Source organism: Merops nubicus, unplaced genomic scaffold, assembly GCF_000691845.1.
Source record: "Merops nubicus isolate BGI_N331 unplaced genomic scaffold, ASM69184v1 scaffold20012, whole genome shotgun sequence".
Classification (NCBI taxonomy): Eukaryota; Metazoa; Chordata; class Aves; order Coraciiformes; family Meropidae; genus Merops; species Merops nubicus.
In genome coordinates this window covers 82,066-102,043 of record NW_008591832.1, presented here as the reverse complement: position 1 = coordinate 102,043, position 19,978 = coordinate 82,066, and the positions used below count along the sequence as shown (strand labels likewise).

Here is a 19,978-nt window from a genome sequence, read left to right as displayed (position 1 = left end):
GGTGGGGGCAGAAGCAGGGGTTGCCAAGTATGATAGCATCTTTCAGGCTGCTGACTTCTCACATATAAAATTACATAGATAGAGAAAATCACATAGGCACAGCACTAGGCATAGAAAATTATTAGGCAAATACTTAAAAATTAAAATCTCAAAGAAAAAGTTTGAAAAACTAGTTCACCCATCAAAAGATGAATTTTACCACTCATGAAGTGAATTCATAAAATACATACAATATTAAAACACGTAGTTCAGCAAGTTATAAACTTATACAATACTACACTCAAAATAAAAATTGTCAGGAATCTAACAACTCTGTCTTTCTTTCATAAGCTATTGGCTTTTATTTCTCCCAAGTTCACAGTAGAATTCACCAATGAATAGCACAGATATATCACATACCTTGAAGTCACAGCTTCCATGAATTCATCAAGAAGATCATCATAGGCTTGACCTCTGATTCTCTTGTGCCTCAGCCCAATATACAAAGGATCTTTCAGCAATGCCTGTTAAAAAAAAAATGTTTGAACTATTATATGAGCAAGTTTTATTAGTACACTCAAAGTTAATATAAAGGAGACAACAATACAGGGTTTGAGGATCAACCCAAGCATATGAAGTCCATATCCATTTATCCACCTCTATATAAAGACTGAAGAAATGCAACAAAGGGATTAAAGAAACACCCTTTTGTATCAAGGAAAAGGGATACCCTCGCCTCAAAGGAAGTGTATTGTTTCCAAGTGAAAAAGTGAAAGTTTATTCTGGGAAGTCAGGTTTCAAAAGTATCTTTTAAAGCTTTAGCCAGTACTTTTCTCATTTTCCTTTACATCCTGACAGTGCTCTGACATTTTAAAGAGGCCATTTTCTTTACTTTTCTCATCAAATTCCACAGATTTCTCCCAGAGTCCATCATTTCAACTGCACTGATGAGATGATAGTCAGAAAATGTGCTTTCTAAAATTCAGCATGTCAAAACATAACCAAGCTTTTGACCTTTTCCTTCCAAGCTACTAGAAGTTTTCTTTTGGTCTGATGTAGTCTTGTTTTGGTCTGCTGCATTTCCAATTTATGACTTACAAATTACTAAATGTGTTCAAAATGTTTTGCAATTACTTTTGACAATTCACTCCAGCTACAGCAATACTGTGGTCTCAACACTTTCACTGGCCCTGCCATGGCTCATATGTAATGACCATCTTTGCTACCATTTTTCACAAGTCTCTGAAAATGAACAACCTAATTTCTCCATCATATCCCATGTGCAAACCTCCCACACACACCCAAACAGTTTGCAGAAACAGTCAGGATCCTGACCAAGCGTTTTTCATCCAAAAACAATTTGCAAAACCAAGAAGGCTGCAGAAGTTTATACACTTGCTTCAACTAGAAAAACATAATAAAGAAAAACACAGACCACCACTTCTTCCAAGAGAAAGCCTTCAATGAGCAAAAAGGCTGGAAAGCTTCTTCAGGCTGGGAATCAGAAATCTGAATTCTGTGTTTTAGAGAAGTGCCTAAATTCCCTTCACAGCTTTTCTATGTGGTAGAACTGAAAAATCCACCAGGCCACAAGCCCCTGTTAAAAACTGTTTTAAATCAGTATGAAACTTAAAATTTTTGGTGGTATTCTGCCTCCCCCGGGAGGACCCTGATGCAGACCTACAGACAGAGGTGTGTTTCTCCCCCACTTTTCTCTCTACTTCCATGAAAAAATTAAAGATATCACATCAGAATGTTTAAAAAAATAAAAAAGTTGATTTTTCTAAAATCGGTGCTAAATTCATCACCATTTCAAAGCAATTTCTAATACATTACCTACAGACTTTCAGAAGTTGTTAGTTCTACTGTTTGAACTGGAGAATGAGTAAAGCTCAAAATTAAAATTACTCTGTAAATGAAGGTGAAGTCATTACACTATAAATATTTTATTTATTCCCTTCACCAGTGTTATGTATCATTCAAGTTTAAGTAGCATATTCATCGGCAGAAATAATTTACCTCTGTATTTACATTATTCTACATACTCTAGCAGCAAAATCTAAATTATAATTATGTACCTATAGCAGATACTGGCAGAAAAATTGGCAAGAGCTTGATATCAGCTATCTTCCAAAGTAATTTCCCCTTTTTTTATATAACCATTTTCAACTTTGTAGTCAGGAACTCTTTCTGGAATTATTTTTTCATTTCCCTTTTGAGTTTGCCTAGTTATTTCAAATGACCTCAGGAAAATCTGACAGATGAAGGATAATTTTATTTCTTCAGGAGATAAATGCACAGGAATTGCAAATGAACTGTTGAGCACTGTGAAATCTTAAGACAAGTTTGGAAACCCTGCGGGAGTTGTCTCAAGCTTCCCACCAGACGGATCAGGCAAGGCTGGAAAGCAGGACTGGGGAGTGGCAGGAGCATCACGGTAAGGCTCAGATACAACAATCCCATTTCTAAAATCCCACCACCTCAGCTTTCCATGCCAGTAGGCTTCTGCTGCTCCATGTTCTGTGCAAGCATACAGCATGCTCCATGGTCCAATCAGCATAAGCAACTCATCCCCCTTCCAGCTCCCATAATTCTTCTTCTGAAATTGATTTGCTCTTTTAACACATTTCTACAAGCTTTTTTTGCTAATCAATGTCTTTTTTTTTTTTTTCATTTTGTAAAACAATGATCAAGATGAAAAAAAAAAAGAAAGAAAGAAAGAAAGAAAAAAAAGACTTAAAATTCTGAAGACACATTTCCAAAACACTTTGCTGGAAACTGTCAAGACTGACTCGTGCTGATTCCTTCAAGAAATGAGATTAAGTTGGGCAGTGATTCTGTGAAAATTCAAGAAAAACAGTTAGCCACAGTTATGCTATCTAAAAAGTGCTAAACAAAGCACGGGTCTCCCTTGAAACACAGGCTCCTATACTCCATTTGTCACTTTTGCTTCTTTCACATCTGCGAGCATTTAAATCTATAGCCAACGCTAAAACCCACAACTCTCAAACAACTCCATTTACAAGACTACTACATGAATTCATTCATGTACCTTTGTCGCTGAAATTTAATGTGGAATATTTAAAACAATTACTACAATGTTTCTGGGTTATGTTTAAACATCCAGCCTGGGAAGCCTCGCAAGCAGAGACAATTAATTCAGTGACACATCTCTGATGAAAAGCTTGGCCAGCTATATACCCAGAGTTCAAAATTCCTTTACAGCTCAGTGCATTCTGCTTCACAAATGTTACAGTTCGACAAGAAATAGCCCCAAAAAGTTCCTTTATAGCCCTGTTTGGAACAACGTATGAAGAAACCCAGGGCGGAGACAAAAGAATGAAACATTCAGCAAGTGAAAAGAACAGTGGTCACGTCTGAGCCCTGAGTGGCAAACCATTGTGGAGCTGCTCCCTTTCCATAGGGCACTGAAGAATGAATAAGCTGCTTAAGCACATTATCCCCTTATTCAGGTCAACACCATGCAAACCGGGTCTGTGGTGGTTGGGTTTTTTTTAGAGGGTTCACACATCTTGAGAGATTAACATTTGCTATCAACTATTTCATGGCTTTCAGAACAGATTACTGAAAAGAAAGTTCCATCCTACAATCAAGTATGTCAAGCTGACATGATGATTAGGTACTTTTCCTCAATGACTTGGGTTTCTTTTGTTCCCCAGCTTGTTGTCAAAGCTTAAACTCTGTTTTGTTCTTTTGGAAATCGAATCTCCTTCAAAACATAACTGCTTTTTTTTCAGGTTAGTGGATTTGTTATGTGTATTAAATGAAACTGAAAAAGTTGATGCCAGTTTACTTTTAGACACAATTAAATCTAAAAAAAAAATAATTCTAAAACATTCATGTTTAGCAATGCAGTACATTCAAGCTCTAACAGAAATAAGGTTTTAGAAGAATAAAAGGGCTTAATTGAGGTTCTGGTACTGGGGATATCATGTAGATCTACGCAGAATTAGCTGTGTAAAATAACAAAGGGTTCTTTGAAGCACCACCTGAGCATATTAAAACTGTAATGACCTTTGGGGTTTTAAGAAAAAGGCAAGCCATTTATACCATCTTACTTGTGCATGCTTATAGTAAGGAGATCAGCAAACCATCAAAGTTCAAGCAAGGCTTGAGCTGTGCACCTGGCTCTAATTTAGCTACAAAAGCCAAACCAGAGAGAAACAGAAAATTGCACACATATATTTAATCAGTTGAGAACAAACATGCTGAAATGTCATCTATTCTCAAACTTAGCACCAAGATGTTTCTTTGGAACTGATACATATTTTAGTGAACAGCTTCATGGAAAATGTGAGGACAAAAACTGCCAGACACTGAACCTTTCCACTCATAAATATGGCAACAGAGAGCATCCAGAACCCCTCAGTCCCACCTATAAAGTGTTTGGTGTACAGTAATGCTTCAGAGCAGCAACTCACCCCATGTCATTAAAAAGTCAAAACCCTCCAATTCTACAGTTACAAAATTAAAGGAGAACTGTATTTGTATGGGACATCAGGAGCTTTGAGACAAAGACATGCCACATGCCAGAAATGAAACACATTTTAGAGTACCACTGGTCTAACAGGGCACACAATTACCTAGAAAACAGGGGAAATTCTGCCATTTTTAAAGTGTTAATATTTTCTTGTATTATTACACTGTAAATTCTTTCTGTAAATTTCTTGTCTCAGTTTTCACAGGTTGAGGAAGGGCTGGTGAGCATGGGAGAATTCCTGTTCTGGAGGAAAGTCAGACATTTCAAACTATTTTTTTTGTTACACAACACTGAAATTTCACTCAATGTGAAACTTTTTCCAGTAAAAGAGTTAGTCAGAAACAACATCAACATTTTGGACTTAACTTTAGCGTCTATCAGTACTAATCACTCAGTAATCAATCTGCCTTCGTTTAAAGTCTTGGGCTGCAAACACTAACATGCTGAATCACAGTTTTCTGTCTTGCAAGAACTGCTTACAGCTGCAAAGTGTTTTTAATGGCGTTGGGAAGCGTGTATAAGATTTCGATTTATATTAGACTAGGAAGCCTTTTTTTTTTTTTTCCTTTGAATAAGCCTGTTTTGAAGTCAGAAATACAGGATTATGGCCTTAAAACATGTAACAGATTCTGTTTCAAAATGCTAACTGAGCTTCAGATGTGCTGTATGCTGCAAGTAACAATGATGATAATTGGGTTTAAGGGTGTATAATACTTTGCAAAAAAGAAGTTTCATAATCAGAGAGCTAAGGAATTTTTTTAATTGTTTTCTCTGAACTACATTGGCTCCATGACATACTTATTAAGAAGAGATCATGTCCCCTCTTATCTAAAGACTAGACCTTTATCAACACATTTGAAAACTGCAATGGGGCCTCCTGCACAAGAAAAAATGGGGCCTTATCCTCTGTTTCTCCCCAAATGAAAGAGAATTAATCTTTGGGAGTCTCAGCCAACACTTATCTGGACATCCCCAGCAGAGAGGTAATGGCAGACATCACCTCTATTTGCACCTCATTTTCTTCCAGGAGATTCTCCACAGGAAAGGATGTCACAAAAGTTCCCAGAACAGGACCCAAAGAATGAGTACCACAATGGGTCCTTCTAGGATTACAAAAAAGGAGGAAAAACCCCACACATTGGACATGAGTTTAAAAAGTCGAGCTCAACTATGCTGGACTGGCCAAACCCAAGCGGCTGCCAGTACTTGAGAGACAAATATATTGTGTAGGCAGTCAACAGTGGTACTATAATTAACATTACTGAAAACTGTCTATTGTCTGTCCACACAAAATTCTAGACCTGCAACAGTCAAGAATTCAAAATATAATGATTCATAATGTTCCTTTGTCATCAGTCTCAAACACAGTGTTTGAGAGGGCAATTTCTGTGGAAAAAAAAATTAATAGCAATGAATAGTATGCATTTTTGAGACACTAAGAAATATTTATTAATATTTTGATGAAGCAATACCCTAATGTAACAGGAAAGAAGTTACAGTATTTCCAAATCTGTTTAAAATAACCTACGATTGTGCTAAAAAATATAGGAAGTATATTCTCTTCCACACATGCGTAGTGATCCTATTGTTTTGCACAGCTACACTAGACATTTTCATTTATCTCTCCTTGAAGACAGGCTTGACGTATCTAATCCAACATGTTCCTTCCTTTCATAAGGTTATCTGTCAATTTGACTTTTACATCCCTTGCTTGCCCTCTACTCAGGAAGCTTACTCATTTCTTAACCTGAAGAACTACGAGTTGTCGCATTGACTGCTTACTGAACCTCACTGCTTATATTCTAGTCATTTCCCACGCATGCAGACAGCTTTACTCAGCTGAAAAATTATCAGTTCCAGCAAACTTTAATAACAAAATAATTTAAAAAAAAAATATTAAAAATCACTCTAAGAGCTGGAAAGAATGCTTCATGAAGGAATCTTGTAATATGCTATGAAATGACCACAGCGTGTCCCCAAGCAAGTCACTCCACAGAGCAAGGCTGTGCCAGGGACATTCTGTGGGCTGCTTCCAGCACATGTGTGTGGCACCAAATGAAGGCCTCGGTGTGCAGGGGCTGTGGGCAGACGTTGGGCTGTGTGCTGAGCAAGAGACATCCCTCCTCCCTTCTCACATGGCATGCTCCACCTGCATCCCTCCTTCCCTTGTCATGGGTACCAGAAGGGCCCTCCCAGGGAGTCAAACTCTTGAGGCACCTGATTTTTCAAGAAGCTGTCTCTTCTCTGAGTCAGGCAATGCATCAGTGTTTGCGTCCACGAGTCAGCTTGCTGAATCAAGTGGTGGGTGAAAAGCTCAAGGGCTGTTGATGGCGCAGGTGGGGGTAGCAGTGCTGTGTCTGGTTGGAGTCTGTTAGGTACATCTAAGTCACTCTCTCAGTTTATCTCCAAAATACTGGAAACTATATAATACTTTTTAGAAATCAGAAGTTTATCTCATGATTTGCAGGTGTTAATTCAGGATTTTTGAGCACTTGAAACTCACAACACCAGTTACAGTCAGGTGCTCACCAATGATGCATATGCCTAAAGGAGGCTTCTTTCTAGACTGACTTTTCCATTCCCAGTGCCCTGGAACCCACAGGGATACCTGAACTTCTCTTCTGGACTGTCTCTGAAAATTACAAATAATAGACAGTATAGACACACTAACTGTATATTTTGCCATACTTTATATTGAAAACTAAAATCATAAAGTCCTTGTTAGTCTGATCTTGATAGCACTAGAGTTCTTTTCCTAGTACCATGCTTGTGTACTATCACCCCATGGATGCATCAGGTCCTTGTTTTAAATCTACATTTAACTTCCACACTGAGTAGCAGCTGTGCCAAGTAGGTCATTACTAAGGCACTTGATTACCAGGAGGAAGAGGAAACAATTTCTAATCTTGGTATTTCCTTAATTTATACAACAGAAAACATTTAGAAAGATTAATTTTCTTTGTGACTTGTGATAACCTGAACATAATGTCATGCTTTGAACAAAGAGGGCACTCAACACCGTGGGTAGAGTACAGAGGCAGCTGTACTCCAGGAATGAGCACTAAGTTGAGACAAGCAACATATCTACATTAACACACTTCATTTATTGTTTTGTTTGGTCTTTACTGCAAAACTCTTAAAAAATGCTGAATTTACACCTCCCGGCAGGTGCCAGAAAGCTGTATAGGTACAGCCAGAGCATAACCTCCCTGAAATTTTTATTTTATCCCTATTAATTGTTTGAAGGACCACAGATAAATTTAAGTAAAGTTCACCAGAGGTTTTCTAACTCTTCTTCATCTGACTATAGCCTGTGTTTTTGTCCATAGACAGAAATATGTGATTGCACATAAATAGTTACAGGTATTATTTCAATTAATATTTTCTGGCTGTGATACTACGCTAAAAAACTCCCCCAGTTCCTCAGCTTGACAATTATCTTTTGAAAGAGCTTTATACATTAAATAAGAGCAAAACCCCCTCAATCTTTCATGTAATATCATGAAGTCCAGAGTGGCTGAAGGATGCCTGGGCTGAAGAAGCCTTTAGAAAGAGTCATTGGTCCTAACCAGCCACGAGAAAACCCCATCCTGGGCAATTCGGACAAGGCCTGAAAAGTGCAGTTTCCCACTAACAGAGCTCAGACAACAGCCAGCTCCTCTCCCCACAAATTTTTCTCTCTTCCTTAGACATAACCCACTTGAGTACTGCTTTCTGCCCTTTCCTCAGGAGGTTACAAACAATTTTGCAACAAAAGAGGCTCACCACAATGTCTAAGGTGGTACTGCTATGCTAATTCAGGCTAGCATGCTCTGCTGCCAGAACTGTGCCTAGCAGAGTTAGTAATGAGATCAGAGAAGCCTAATTCATTGTATATTTTAAGAAAAACAAAATAAACAGCAGGATAAATACTCTGCATAATGTTTTAACAGTCTCAGAGAACTCTCCTGATGTTAACATCTGTCTGCAGGGGACAGGGATGATGCCAATTCCACAAATGTCTGTAATTTGAGTTGGAACTTGGAAGACACTCAGAACCACGGTTTCGGAGCAACATTTCATCAGACACAATTTCAGGATGCATAACTCTTTCATACAGTAAAACTAAAAACAAATGGTTATCTGCATGCCAGTGGCATTTCTTGAAAAACTTAATCATTTGCCTATTGAGTAAACAATAGTCCTAAAGAATCCAACAGCATTTAAGACTTCAGCAGATTATGCTGCATATAATCATCAATATTTTAATATACAAATAATAGAAAGCAAAGAAATCTGAGAATTCTTGTATTTTATTAATATAATTTTCAGACCACCTAACAAGAAATCTCCTAAACCCCCTGACCCTGACAACTATTTTCCATAAAAGCTTTTTTTTTATTAAGCTGTTTACACAGCATTAAGAGCTCATAATAAATAACAGAAGGTGGTCAAACAGTAATGTTTAAGAAGGACTAAAATAGTATCCACAGTAGCCTACACAATACCCTAAAAACAAGTCTAGCCTCTGTGAAACTTTTTAATGAAGTTGGAGATATTTTACTTATCCCTTTTCCTCCAAAGTTACCAGGATTGTAGATATCTTCATAAATTATCTTCTTCAGCTTAATCAAGACAAGAATCTATGATAGGATATAGCTGCTTGAGGTGGCTTAAACACTTTGAACACATCAAACCCACATCCCTCCCTTTATTTTCATCCACTTACACTTCCAAATTTTGTTTAGGATGGCCAGATGAAATGTCTGAATGCAAGGAGTCGTACAGCTTTCAAAACGAGACCAAAGGGGGGGAAAAAAAAAATAAATCAAACAACAAACCACCAACAATGAAGTGAATCTGAGAACAGCAAAGACTTTCTTTTGGAAGATCAGTAAAGTTTTGCTATTAAGTAATAGTATTCAGAAGAATGCCATCTTAATAAATTTTCTTCATCTGGTAAATGACAGAGATAACACATACTTAAAGTTTTAAAGATCTCATTTTCATTAATCTTTAATATTCTATTAATAAAAACGGGTTTGCTAATATTTTGCCATGTCACACATTTTGACAGCACCCAAAAGCCTGTATCAAGTCCATCACATAGTTAACTGAAAGAATTTTAACATATCAACATGTACACATCAACAAAACTTAAAATCTTGTTCTTTGTTATGAGCACCTACGTTACCAGTTATCAGTAACAATTCTGATATTTTGTTTTGAATTTTTTTTCCATTCACCTAAAACTATAAATATCCATCACTTGTTGTGACCTTAAACTTATGCCTATTTTATTTACTTCCATAAGCTGCTCCCAAATGGTCAATGTATCTTTGGCACTAACATACCCGTCTCCTGTGCTGACACTCAGCCATTTTCTTTACTAGAGACAAATGGGTCGGGCCTCTTCCTACATAAACAATTTACATCAACAATGTTCATTTGACTGACTGGCAATTAATCATTAAACAAATCTAGTGATATTATCTTGATGTCAACATCTCATCTATCTGTCCTAGCACCACAATTAAAAAGGGGAAAGTAGTTCTGTGCATGAAGTAGACCTGCTAGTGCAGGACCAGCATTTTTAAGAGCACCTTTACAGTCAGCAGGTGACATGTTTTGTCGCAGACATTAGGTTAACTTCTATGGAGGCACAAATGATGCTTTTTATCCCAGTTTGTGATACCACCTATATTTATGGCTCATTCCCTCTTTGTCTTCTCCACTGCCTGTCAAACTGCTGAGAAGGCAGATAGCTAGTGGTTCCTATTTCAGAAAGAATGGAAGCAAATCAAAACAAATACTATCTGTTGCTGTCTTCTGAGTATGAAGACTTGGAAATGTCTAATAATGTCTTGAAAGAAAGTCTGCCATCAGTTTGGTCTATGGATATTCAAGCATGCTATCCAAAATAAGCATTTCCAGATACTTATTTCTCCTGTCCTTTATAGATCCCCCTGCGCTGAAAAGTGAAGTAAGAAGAAATGAAATGGACTGACAGAACTGCCAGTAACATTGGTACACAGCTCATTCCTTCTAATGTCAGCTGAAACTGAGACTTAAATCTTGTGTCACCATTTATGTTCTTTCTGCGAAAGCCCTCCCCTCTTCAACTTCTCAGGTCTTAAAAATCATTGCCGATACACTATTTGGTACATGTGAAGCACCACCTGGATTCAGCACATTTTCCATGGTCTAATGGAATAGAATATTTCACAGAAGCAATATTCATAAAAAGCATATTTCATAAAAATGAATGAACAGTCTCAGAAAAGGAATACCATATATTCCTAGCCAAAATGACAAAGTTTAAAGGATGAGGATGGATCAAAGGTAACTAACAACTCTGGAGGTCTTCTCACTCACTAAGCAGTAGAATGGCATTTCTCAAAGATAAAAAGAATGTTAATAAGAGGTTGACATAAGTTGAAAAACAAGTTTTAATCTCTATAAAAGCCTCCTGAGCCACACAGCAACAATGTCAGATGCAGAGAGAGGCAAGTGAAGTGCAAACCGAGTATGAGTTCATGTTATCTAACTTGAATATTTCAAAATCTAAGCTAGTCTTAATTCTTTTTATAGTCAACAGGCAAAAAGAAAGGATAACTTTAAAACACAACTCATCTGACCAATTTGAGACAGCTACTCTACAATTAGAAGCGTCTGATCCTCTTCATACAACTAGCCTAGGGTGATGAGCTCAGGTTCAGATGACTCAAACTCTGCATCTCTTTCTCAGTCATTTGGAGCTTACCTCCAAATGGTCTGGTGATGGGGCCCCAGATTCTCAAGACTAACAACTCAAGCACAGCATTATCATTATCCACTCCACTGAACCTTAACTATGGGAAAGAGAAAAAGAGAACATGCAAAAATATTGCTGCCTAAGCAGGTGTACTAGAAAAGTCTAGATCTGGGTTTAGTACACAAGCAACATAGAAAGGCTGGATGGTTACAAGATGACTGCAAACACTAACCTCTAGTATTTTATGAAAGTGTAAAAGGACTTTCAGCAGAGGCAGTATAGGATGATGGTAGATCTAAGTCTGGTGCTGAAATACATAACATATTATTTTACATGACATGCATATTAAAAAGATAATACGAAATTTAAAGTCTAATTTAATTGTACTAGAACAATTAGATGAGTTTTAAAAATTGCAGTAACCTTTTGTTGTACAATGACAACAGTAAGGCCCCGGAAAAAAAAAAATAAGAATTTGCTCTGCTGTTTTTTTACTTATTTAAAAACAACTGTAAGTATTTTCGCTGCTGAAAGCAAAAGTGGATCAAGATATTCTTCATGCTCGTATTAGGCCAAAAGGAGATAAGCATTATAGTAGTAGTAATGTAAACACAGAATACCCTTCTACACAAACCCCATTACAAGTCAATGCAGCAAACAAAATGCTGATAGTGTACATATTATAAAACAGAGAAAAATATTAAAAGTGAATAAGTGTTTAAAAGCCAAGCCCATTTATATTTGAGTTTTGTTGGTAAAACTACTGGTACTCTTAGCTGCTGAGCCATGCCTAAGAAAACATGAGAAAAGCATCCAAATGAAAACAAGGGAAGTGACGTAATACATTCCCTTGGGAAGGCCATGGGAAGGAATAGCAAATGATTTTCCACACTTGCAAATAAGCCAAAACAGTTAACAGCTCTAAATATGGTGAGAAATGCTGTTCCCCTTTGTACACAAATATTTCATAAAAGGGGTAAGCAATGTCTTGTATTTCAGCTCTCTTCATACATAATTAGTCGAATATATCCCATAAGAAGGATGAGACGTTTATACAGAGGCTTCCACTGAAGGTTTAATACAACCAAGGAAATACAGCGTAAGGCAGAAGAAACAGAAAAAAAACAGTACTTAAAAACAACAACAACAACAAAAAAATGCAGAAGACTATGGACAAAACAGAAGACAAATTCAAAAGATTCTTCAAAAGGCAGACTTTGAAAGACTGAAAAACAGTGGAACTCTCAGTATCTTGGGTAAATTTGGACTCTCAAGACTCCCTCCCTGGAACACCATCTCAACAACATGCTGCAGTCACTTCAGGAAAGGGTTTTAGTCTACAGAGGGCAAAAAAAAATCTCTGTGATTAAAGCCATATGCAGTTTTGAGGAGATACTTGAAGTATAAATGAGAAAATTTATTAATTGAGTATTCATTAAAAAATTAACATTTGATTCTTACATTTTTAACAAAGAAGTGAATTGTAAAATATAACATCCACTGTTAAAAGTAATGAAAATAATAATGTAAAACACATCATCAGCAAATTGCTTTCTGATTCCTTCCAAGAAAATCATGATGCAAGGGGTCTCTTTGAAGGTTACTGAACTGCACTAAGGCCACCTAACATAACCTTAACTGTTAACATTTATTTCCTTGCTATTCAGTCAAAGCTGAGGTCCACCTCAGCAGGACTTCAAGCTCTTAATGGCTCAAGCAGAAAAGCCAGAAGTGAAGAATAAGACATTTTCCTTTCCTAAGGAGTAAAGACAGCAACAATTTGGCTAGTAAGCTTTTATGTGCTTTTCTTTTTTTTACCTTCTTGAAGTTATCTGTGTACTCCCCATGAGCATTTTTTGATGCATCATGTCAGAAGAGCATGTCTGCACAGATCACATTGGATGTATTTGGGAAAAAAAGTCTGTGAAAATTGATAATAGATGTCAGAATAAATCTCGACAGAAGGTAAAGAAACATATGGAGGAAAGAAGGCACAGACAGAAGTCAGATGCAAGCTACCATGCGGACTGACACATTTCACAAGAGTGAAACACGAAATGTGGTTTCCAAATAAAACATAGTATTCCAAAATATGGAATATTCTGTGCAATAAAGGTCTCTACATCCAGTAATAATTTACCATTTCTGTTGATGACAGGACTCTGTGAAAATACGGAATTTTCTAACGGGCCAGATATATTAACTCTATGCATGATGTAATGGACATATCTGTATGTGCACAAACACTTCCACATAAATGAATGCCAAATCTGAATAAGCACCTAGATTGAGAGAGGAATAACTAGCATTTACTATGATTATTGAAATAGAAATAAATCAATACTGCAGAATTCTGTATTACTTCATTCCTCCTCTCCTCATGCTATAAATAGTAAGTTATTCAAGAAATACTTCCTAACTTTGTGTGATGCAATCTAATGGGACCAAATATTATAAAGAGTTTGACCAATGCCAGGTTAGAGAGACCTTTGGAGATACACGTTTTTGTTGTTCTGATTCATTATTTGTAATCATAATAATGTCTGTACTAGAATAAAATAATCTGATATATCAAAATTGACATTAATTTTTTTACAAGATTCAGAAAAGCACACGAAAAATTACATTTTCTCCCACATCTGTATTGTCGAAATAAGTGAAAAAAAACTTAGTACATGCAAGAGAACACAGAACAAGAATTCTAACAAGCTACAGAAGATGACCTTGGATAAGTATTCATTTAATCACACCTTTCACTACCATCATGGTAAGAATTTCAATGTTAGATAACACCAGCTTCAGCAATAATCAATGCAAATGTCACTTACTCACTGAAAATGAGGTAACATTCTGAAATTCTGACAGAAATTTGCACGTTTGGGTTTTTTTCTTACTCCTTTACTTGACAGTAAATAATATATTTTGAAATATTAAAATTCCAAATAACATCTGTGGAAGAAGTAATTGTTGTTAGATACGCCCATGCCCCTGCTTGCTCACTATCGTAATATGTATGAAAGGCTCCATGACAGTCCACATATCCCAGGGTGTACTGCACCAGCTCAGCAACACGGAGGCCAAGAAGCTTCACAGGAAACACAGTCAGAAACTCCTGATCCACAGTGAAAAAATACTGACTATTCATTCCAAAGTGCTAGAGTCAGCTTTAGTGTTTAAATGATAATTGCCCTCCACTAAATACATGAAGTAAAACCCAAAACCAGTCTATCACACTATTTATTACTGGTTTTAGAACATCCCATAGATGTGAATCCTTGGAGTACAGGAGGTTTGGGCTACAGTTTGTAGTGGACTGTAACAGAAAGGAGATATTTGACATATTACTCTACAGAAAAAATAAAGTTTATCACATCCTACGAAATACTCACCTCATGTCTACAAAAAACAGATAACTATTAAGGCTATGAAAATATTAATAAGACAAAAAGAGCAGTGTTGACATATGGCTTACAAAGGCCAACATGAAATTCTAAATACACATGAAGAAAACATAAAATAAGTTGTATGTAAAAAAGCCCAAAATACCTGAGTACTTGCTAATGATATGCTTCTAATGCACAATGGATAAAGCATTAATATCTAGCTAGAACTCCTCTGTAATAATAAAAATAAAAACTCCTATTTAATAATAAAAAATTCAACTCCAGTTGAATATAGAAATATAATACAGGTGTTTTCCTTTAATTTTTCATTAGTTACTTTTTCAGTATGTACACTTCATGACTGCATGATTAACTGTGTCCTTCACTGAATATGCCACCTAAAAGCTATTACCCAGAATCTGAAGCATTTCTGGCAGCAATTTAATTTTTCTATTAAATATAGATGCTTCACATTAAATAGTTAACTTTCTTTTACCACATTACATTAATTTTAAAGTAACTGTACATTCAACAGAATGCACAAAAAAACTGTGCAAGATACCCTCTCATTCTGATAAAGTTTAATAAAGTTCAATCAATATTTCCTTCTAGGAGTGGACTAGGCTTGTCAAGCTATTGCTTTGGATATACAATACACCACAAGATCATATACATAAACTTTTACTTTTCTATTTATTTCAAGTTTGCCTTGAAGCAAGTTTCTTCAATGTAATTTCTTGTCTGTTGTCTAAAGCCTGTAATTTCATTTACTCTTCCTCGTCTGTTTTATTACTTTCTATGTGCTCTATTGACAACCCAACCTGGCAAGCTTACAAGACTCTGTACCTGAGAAGAATAAAGCTAGGAATTTGTGGAACAGATTAATGTAAAGCAATATCTTTGGACAGAAAAAGTGAACTACAGCTTAGTCAAAATGAGTTCGACATATGTCAATAACAAATCAGGAGTGTACAGCAGAAACATAGCCAGATGGTAAATCTAGATTTATTATTACACTTACAAATTCTTAACATGTCTGAGTAAAATACTGAGCCAAAATAACTTTGGGAACTTTAAAGCTGTAAATGTATTACCAGACATGTTGCAGCTATTCACTAGGAGAACATTCAAGCACAAGAAAAGGTAAGGAAAGCTCTCAAAAAAATTACTGAAAAGCATCGGCTGTCAGATACTTGTGACCCACTCAAGCACATCACCCAGGGGGCCCTGCACAGAGGGGAAATGGTGGCTCTGGCAAGTACCATCCCTTCCCCAGCTTCTTTAGGTTTTCAAGTATAATGCAGATGCTGGCACAGTTGCAGTCCTGGTTGTTTAAATAACAAATGTTTAGAAGGTACAGGTGATGCCATATTTATTTTAGAGGTACAATTTTCTGAAACAAAATGGAGAGATGACTAAACACCCCACAAATTTTAGAAGACACATCTATGAAAACAGATTGTACTTGTCCATTCCTTCCTCTAACGCATATTCAGTCCACTCCAGATAACTGAATAGATTCAAAAGAAGACTACCAGTTCCCTCAAATGAAAAAAAAAAAAAGTGTGGGTTTTTTTCCTTCTGCACGATAGGCTAGAAAGAACTGTAATTCAGAAATGCCTTTACTTTTCAGTACTTCTGAACACTGAAAAGAGAAAATAAAAACTGACTCATGACATTGACTCTAGGAAAAGTAACATCCTACCACAATACATTCTTGCCAACTGGAAGCAGAGAAAGAGGAGGAAAAAGAAATATTCATGTATTTTCTCCTTTGTTCAAGTGCTGGCAGTGTACTACTAAAGAAGGACATAGCAGCAAGCTCTAAAGGGGAAAAATGATTCCACTTGTAAAAAACAACTTAATTTGTAAAGAAGAGTGCAGTTATCTACTACCAGAATGGTATAGACTGGTATGATAAAAAAGCCACAGAAGATTTACTCCATCAGTAGTTTTACAAATTTTCATGCCTGGAATTCAGCATTAGAGAGGCACACCATCACCTTTGAGCACCCTCCCTGGCCTGACTGTGTTGTGGAACATGGAAGAAATCCTCTCTTGGTCGACCACGTTAATTTGGTCAGAGACATTTTAACATAACTACATGAAAAGCTATCTAGAAACCTCCTGTTTTGATTACACAGTATCATTTATATTTCAGAAATACCCAAAACTTTTAGGGAACACACTGAAGAATATAACCTAGAAATGAGATTCCAATATATGCATCAGATATAAAAATAGATCCTTTTTATATAGACAGGAGCAATCTCTCTTCATAGAGTTCAGGAAATGCTACTACTATTTTACAATAAAACTACCACTGAAATGCTGCCTCTAGTTCTAATAACCATCATTCAAGTGGAAGGCAAAAGGATCTTTTTAAATTCAGAGAGCATAACCATCCTGTAAAACATTTACTACACAAAAAAAAAAATAAATGTGTAAAAGTGACACTCATCTACATATGAACGCAAAATTTGACATTTATAAATCCCTACTGCTGTACATAATTTACGTGATTTGTTGGATACATTTATATCTTTAGATTGATAAAATATGAAATTTCAGGTTTTATCTATACTCAGCTTTCTTCTGTCCAGGTTTCTATTTTGGTTCAAATATGAGTAATAAAAACCAGTTTGTTTACTTTTTCTCAACAGTTTCCATTTGCACAGTCAGAGGCAGCTATTTTTCAAAGTCATGCATCTTGGAAGGCTGGTTATCTGCCCTTATGACAGTTAGAAATAATTTGGGGAAATACAGAAAGATAACTAGCACAAGTTAAAAAACTGAGCCTGAATTTATACCTCAATTTTACTGGATTGAGTCTTCTACCACGGATGCCTGTTGTTTCTCCAGAACAGTCAGAACTGCCAGCCCAGTCACGCTTATTGGCCTATTTAGGGCAACTGTGAGAACTGTCACATTCCTGCATTTAAATACTTGTAGTAAGTAAGTTAAGGGAAAAAAATATTCCAAAGCAAGCATGCAGGAAATAACTGGAAATAGCAGCTCACAAGTCCCTGAAGTGTGGCAGATGAAGGAGAAGTAGCTGCCCTAGCAGCTGCCCTGCATTTTTCTCTCTCTTGTGCAGTTGAGCACTTAAATGTCTGTATTTGACAGTTATATGAATAAAGAACAGCTTCAGATACACATTTGCAAGATGTGAACTGTCATAATTATTCTGTACATTGAGGGCATCTCTCTCTCTCCCTCTCTCTCTCTCCACATGACCAGCCAGCTATTTAACTATATCTACCCAGGACAAGAAAAGATTTCTGAGTCCATCTCCTCTGAAAATATCACAGATGTCCCTGCTTATGGTGGGGGGGTTGGACTAGATGACCTTTGGAGGTCCCTTCCAGCCCAGACTTTCTATGATTCTGTGACTTCTGACACCTGAGCAATCCTGATGGCTGGTGTGAGGCCACTGTCCCAGCTCTCAAATAACTGGCTCCAGGACCCCCAAGATGCCATCTGCTAGAAGCTATGTAAAATGTTCTTCCAATAGTAGTTGTCTTGACTTTTCCCCATTGCTTGAAAGTACTGTTTAAAGGAGTTAAATGTTTTCTGCCTACACTGAAATTTATGGTTAATGGTTTACATTTAAATTCTAACACACACTTAATCTTCCCAAAGCTTCCACAACTGGCTGCTGCCAGTATTGAATTTACACATTCAATCAGTCCAGGATTGCTCTGGCAGCCCTGAACTTGTCAGAACTTCTCTTGTAAGGTACCAAATAAACACAGTTCTCATTCCTCTGCTAAGCACCCATTATTAGATTAAGATTTTTATGGTCAGAAGAAACCCTTTCACCACTGGTTTGGCTTCTATATTACACAAGCCAACAGGCTTCCTAGACTTCTTTCCTGTTCTGGCTGGATAATAGTTCTTTAACTAAATCATGTCTTATCTATGACCCTTGGACACTAAAAATATTGCCCCCAAGTCATTGATAAAGATATTAAACATTGGAGAGCTGAAAAAAAGAACTCTGATATACCACAAAACCACAACTATTTTATTATTCCTCATAAAAATATGTTTTAAATCACATTTTCTCTAGTAACACAGGAGCCCTGCTTTGTTTGCTCTCTGGTCCAGTTTCTTAAAAGGAACAGTATGAATTAAAATTACTGGATGTAAAAAATAAGAGTCAACCTAAGAATCCATAAACTCACTTTAACATTAGAATAGATTTATTTTTAATAAGCCCACGCTAATCAGCAATACTTATGTTACTCTCAGTTTTTGATTAGTCAAACTTTCTGCCTATACTCAATTCCTTAACTAAGGTTACAGCAACCAGGACCACTGTATTTTAAATAAGTTCCTTAACTTTAATCCAGTCTCCCTAAACTTCTCAATTCATCCCAGATATAACTGAAAAGCTGTACTTGCTCCCCGCCCAGCTCAGCATAGTCCAGAAGTCTTTTACCAGAGTGTAATTTTAAAAGAACTGGCCAAAGCATTATTTGGACATTTTGACTTAAGGATCTTGACAATTTTTTAAAGCTTTTGTTTAAAATATTCATTTGCTGTCAATAAAATGGAGAATAAGACTTCTCGCCAAGATAGATAAAACTGATATTTAAAAAATATCTACCATATTTTTACTGACAATCTAATACTTCCACAAGTACCACCATTAAGGTAAAGCACCAGGAACAGCAGACAAATCTCATTCTTACTCTTTGTAATTAATACCGATAAAGTGTTTTTTTCTTTAGTGTATTTTGCTTTTTTATTGCCCATAAACCCAGGTTTTGAATTTGATTTTAATTATTGGATTTTGCTTTTTTATTTCTTTAAACTGTCAGTTTTCACATCCCTGTAAGCCAGGCTTATCTTTAACCAACAGGCTTGCCTCAACATCGTTTATTCTGTAAGGGTTTAATAGCGTTTGAAGTAACAAACAGTCATAGAATCAAAGTTCTCATTCACATTATAATGTTTAAATGTTTTAATGTTTAAATGTTTCCTTGGATTCAGCTTGATTATTTCTCTCATCCTTAAACCATTGCACATACAGCGCTGAGGACGTGTTTCAGGTAGGTCTCCATTAGGTTGTAGTTGCTTTTACCTTGGCAATCATTCATTTCTCTTCTGCGATCTGTTTTTTTTAATGATTCCAAAGTGATTAGCATACACCTCTATAACATTAGTTGAACATCCAAAATCCAGAGATCCCATCACCTTAGGGTTTCCAACACTTTCATATCAGTAAGGAGACTGCTGCTTGAGCATGTTTTACTTGAATTGAAATCCCACGTGAGAAGCACCATCCTCACACCTGAAAAATATGTGGCTGCTGCATAAGGCACAACTTTAAGTGAGATTGTCATGGTCTGTAGTATCACTAGTACTCCAAATAAT

General features: G+C 36.4%; 1 protein-coding gene across 1 annotated transcript in view; it reads right to left on the bottom strand.

Moving 5' to 3' along the window:
* Positions 1-399: 399 nt before the first annotated feature.
* Positions 400-19,978, bottom strand: part of LOC103767858 (NADP-dependent malic enzyme-like) — a gene marked incomplete at its 3' end in the record, with an annotated part of 54,057 nt that continues 34,478 nt past the window's right edge. Inside the window, exon 5 of the mRNA XM_008934986.1 lies at positions 400-503. Within this exon, the coding sequence (XP_008933234.1) occupies positions 400-503 (104 nt within the window). The remainder of the gene's footprint in view (positions 504-19,978) is intronic.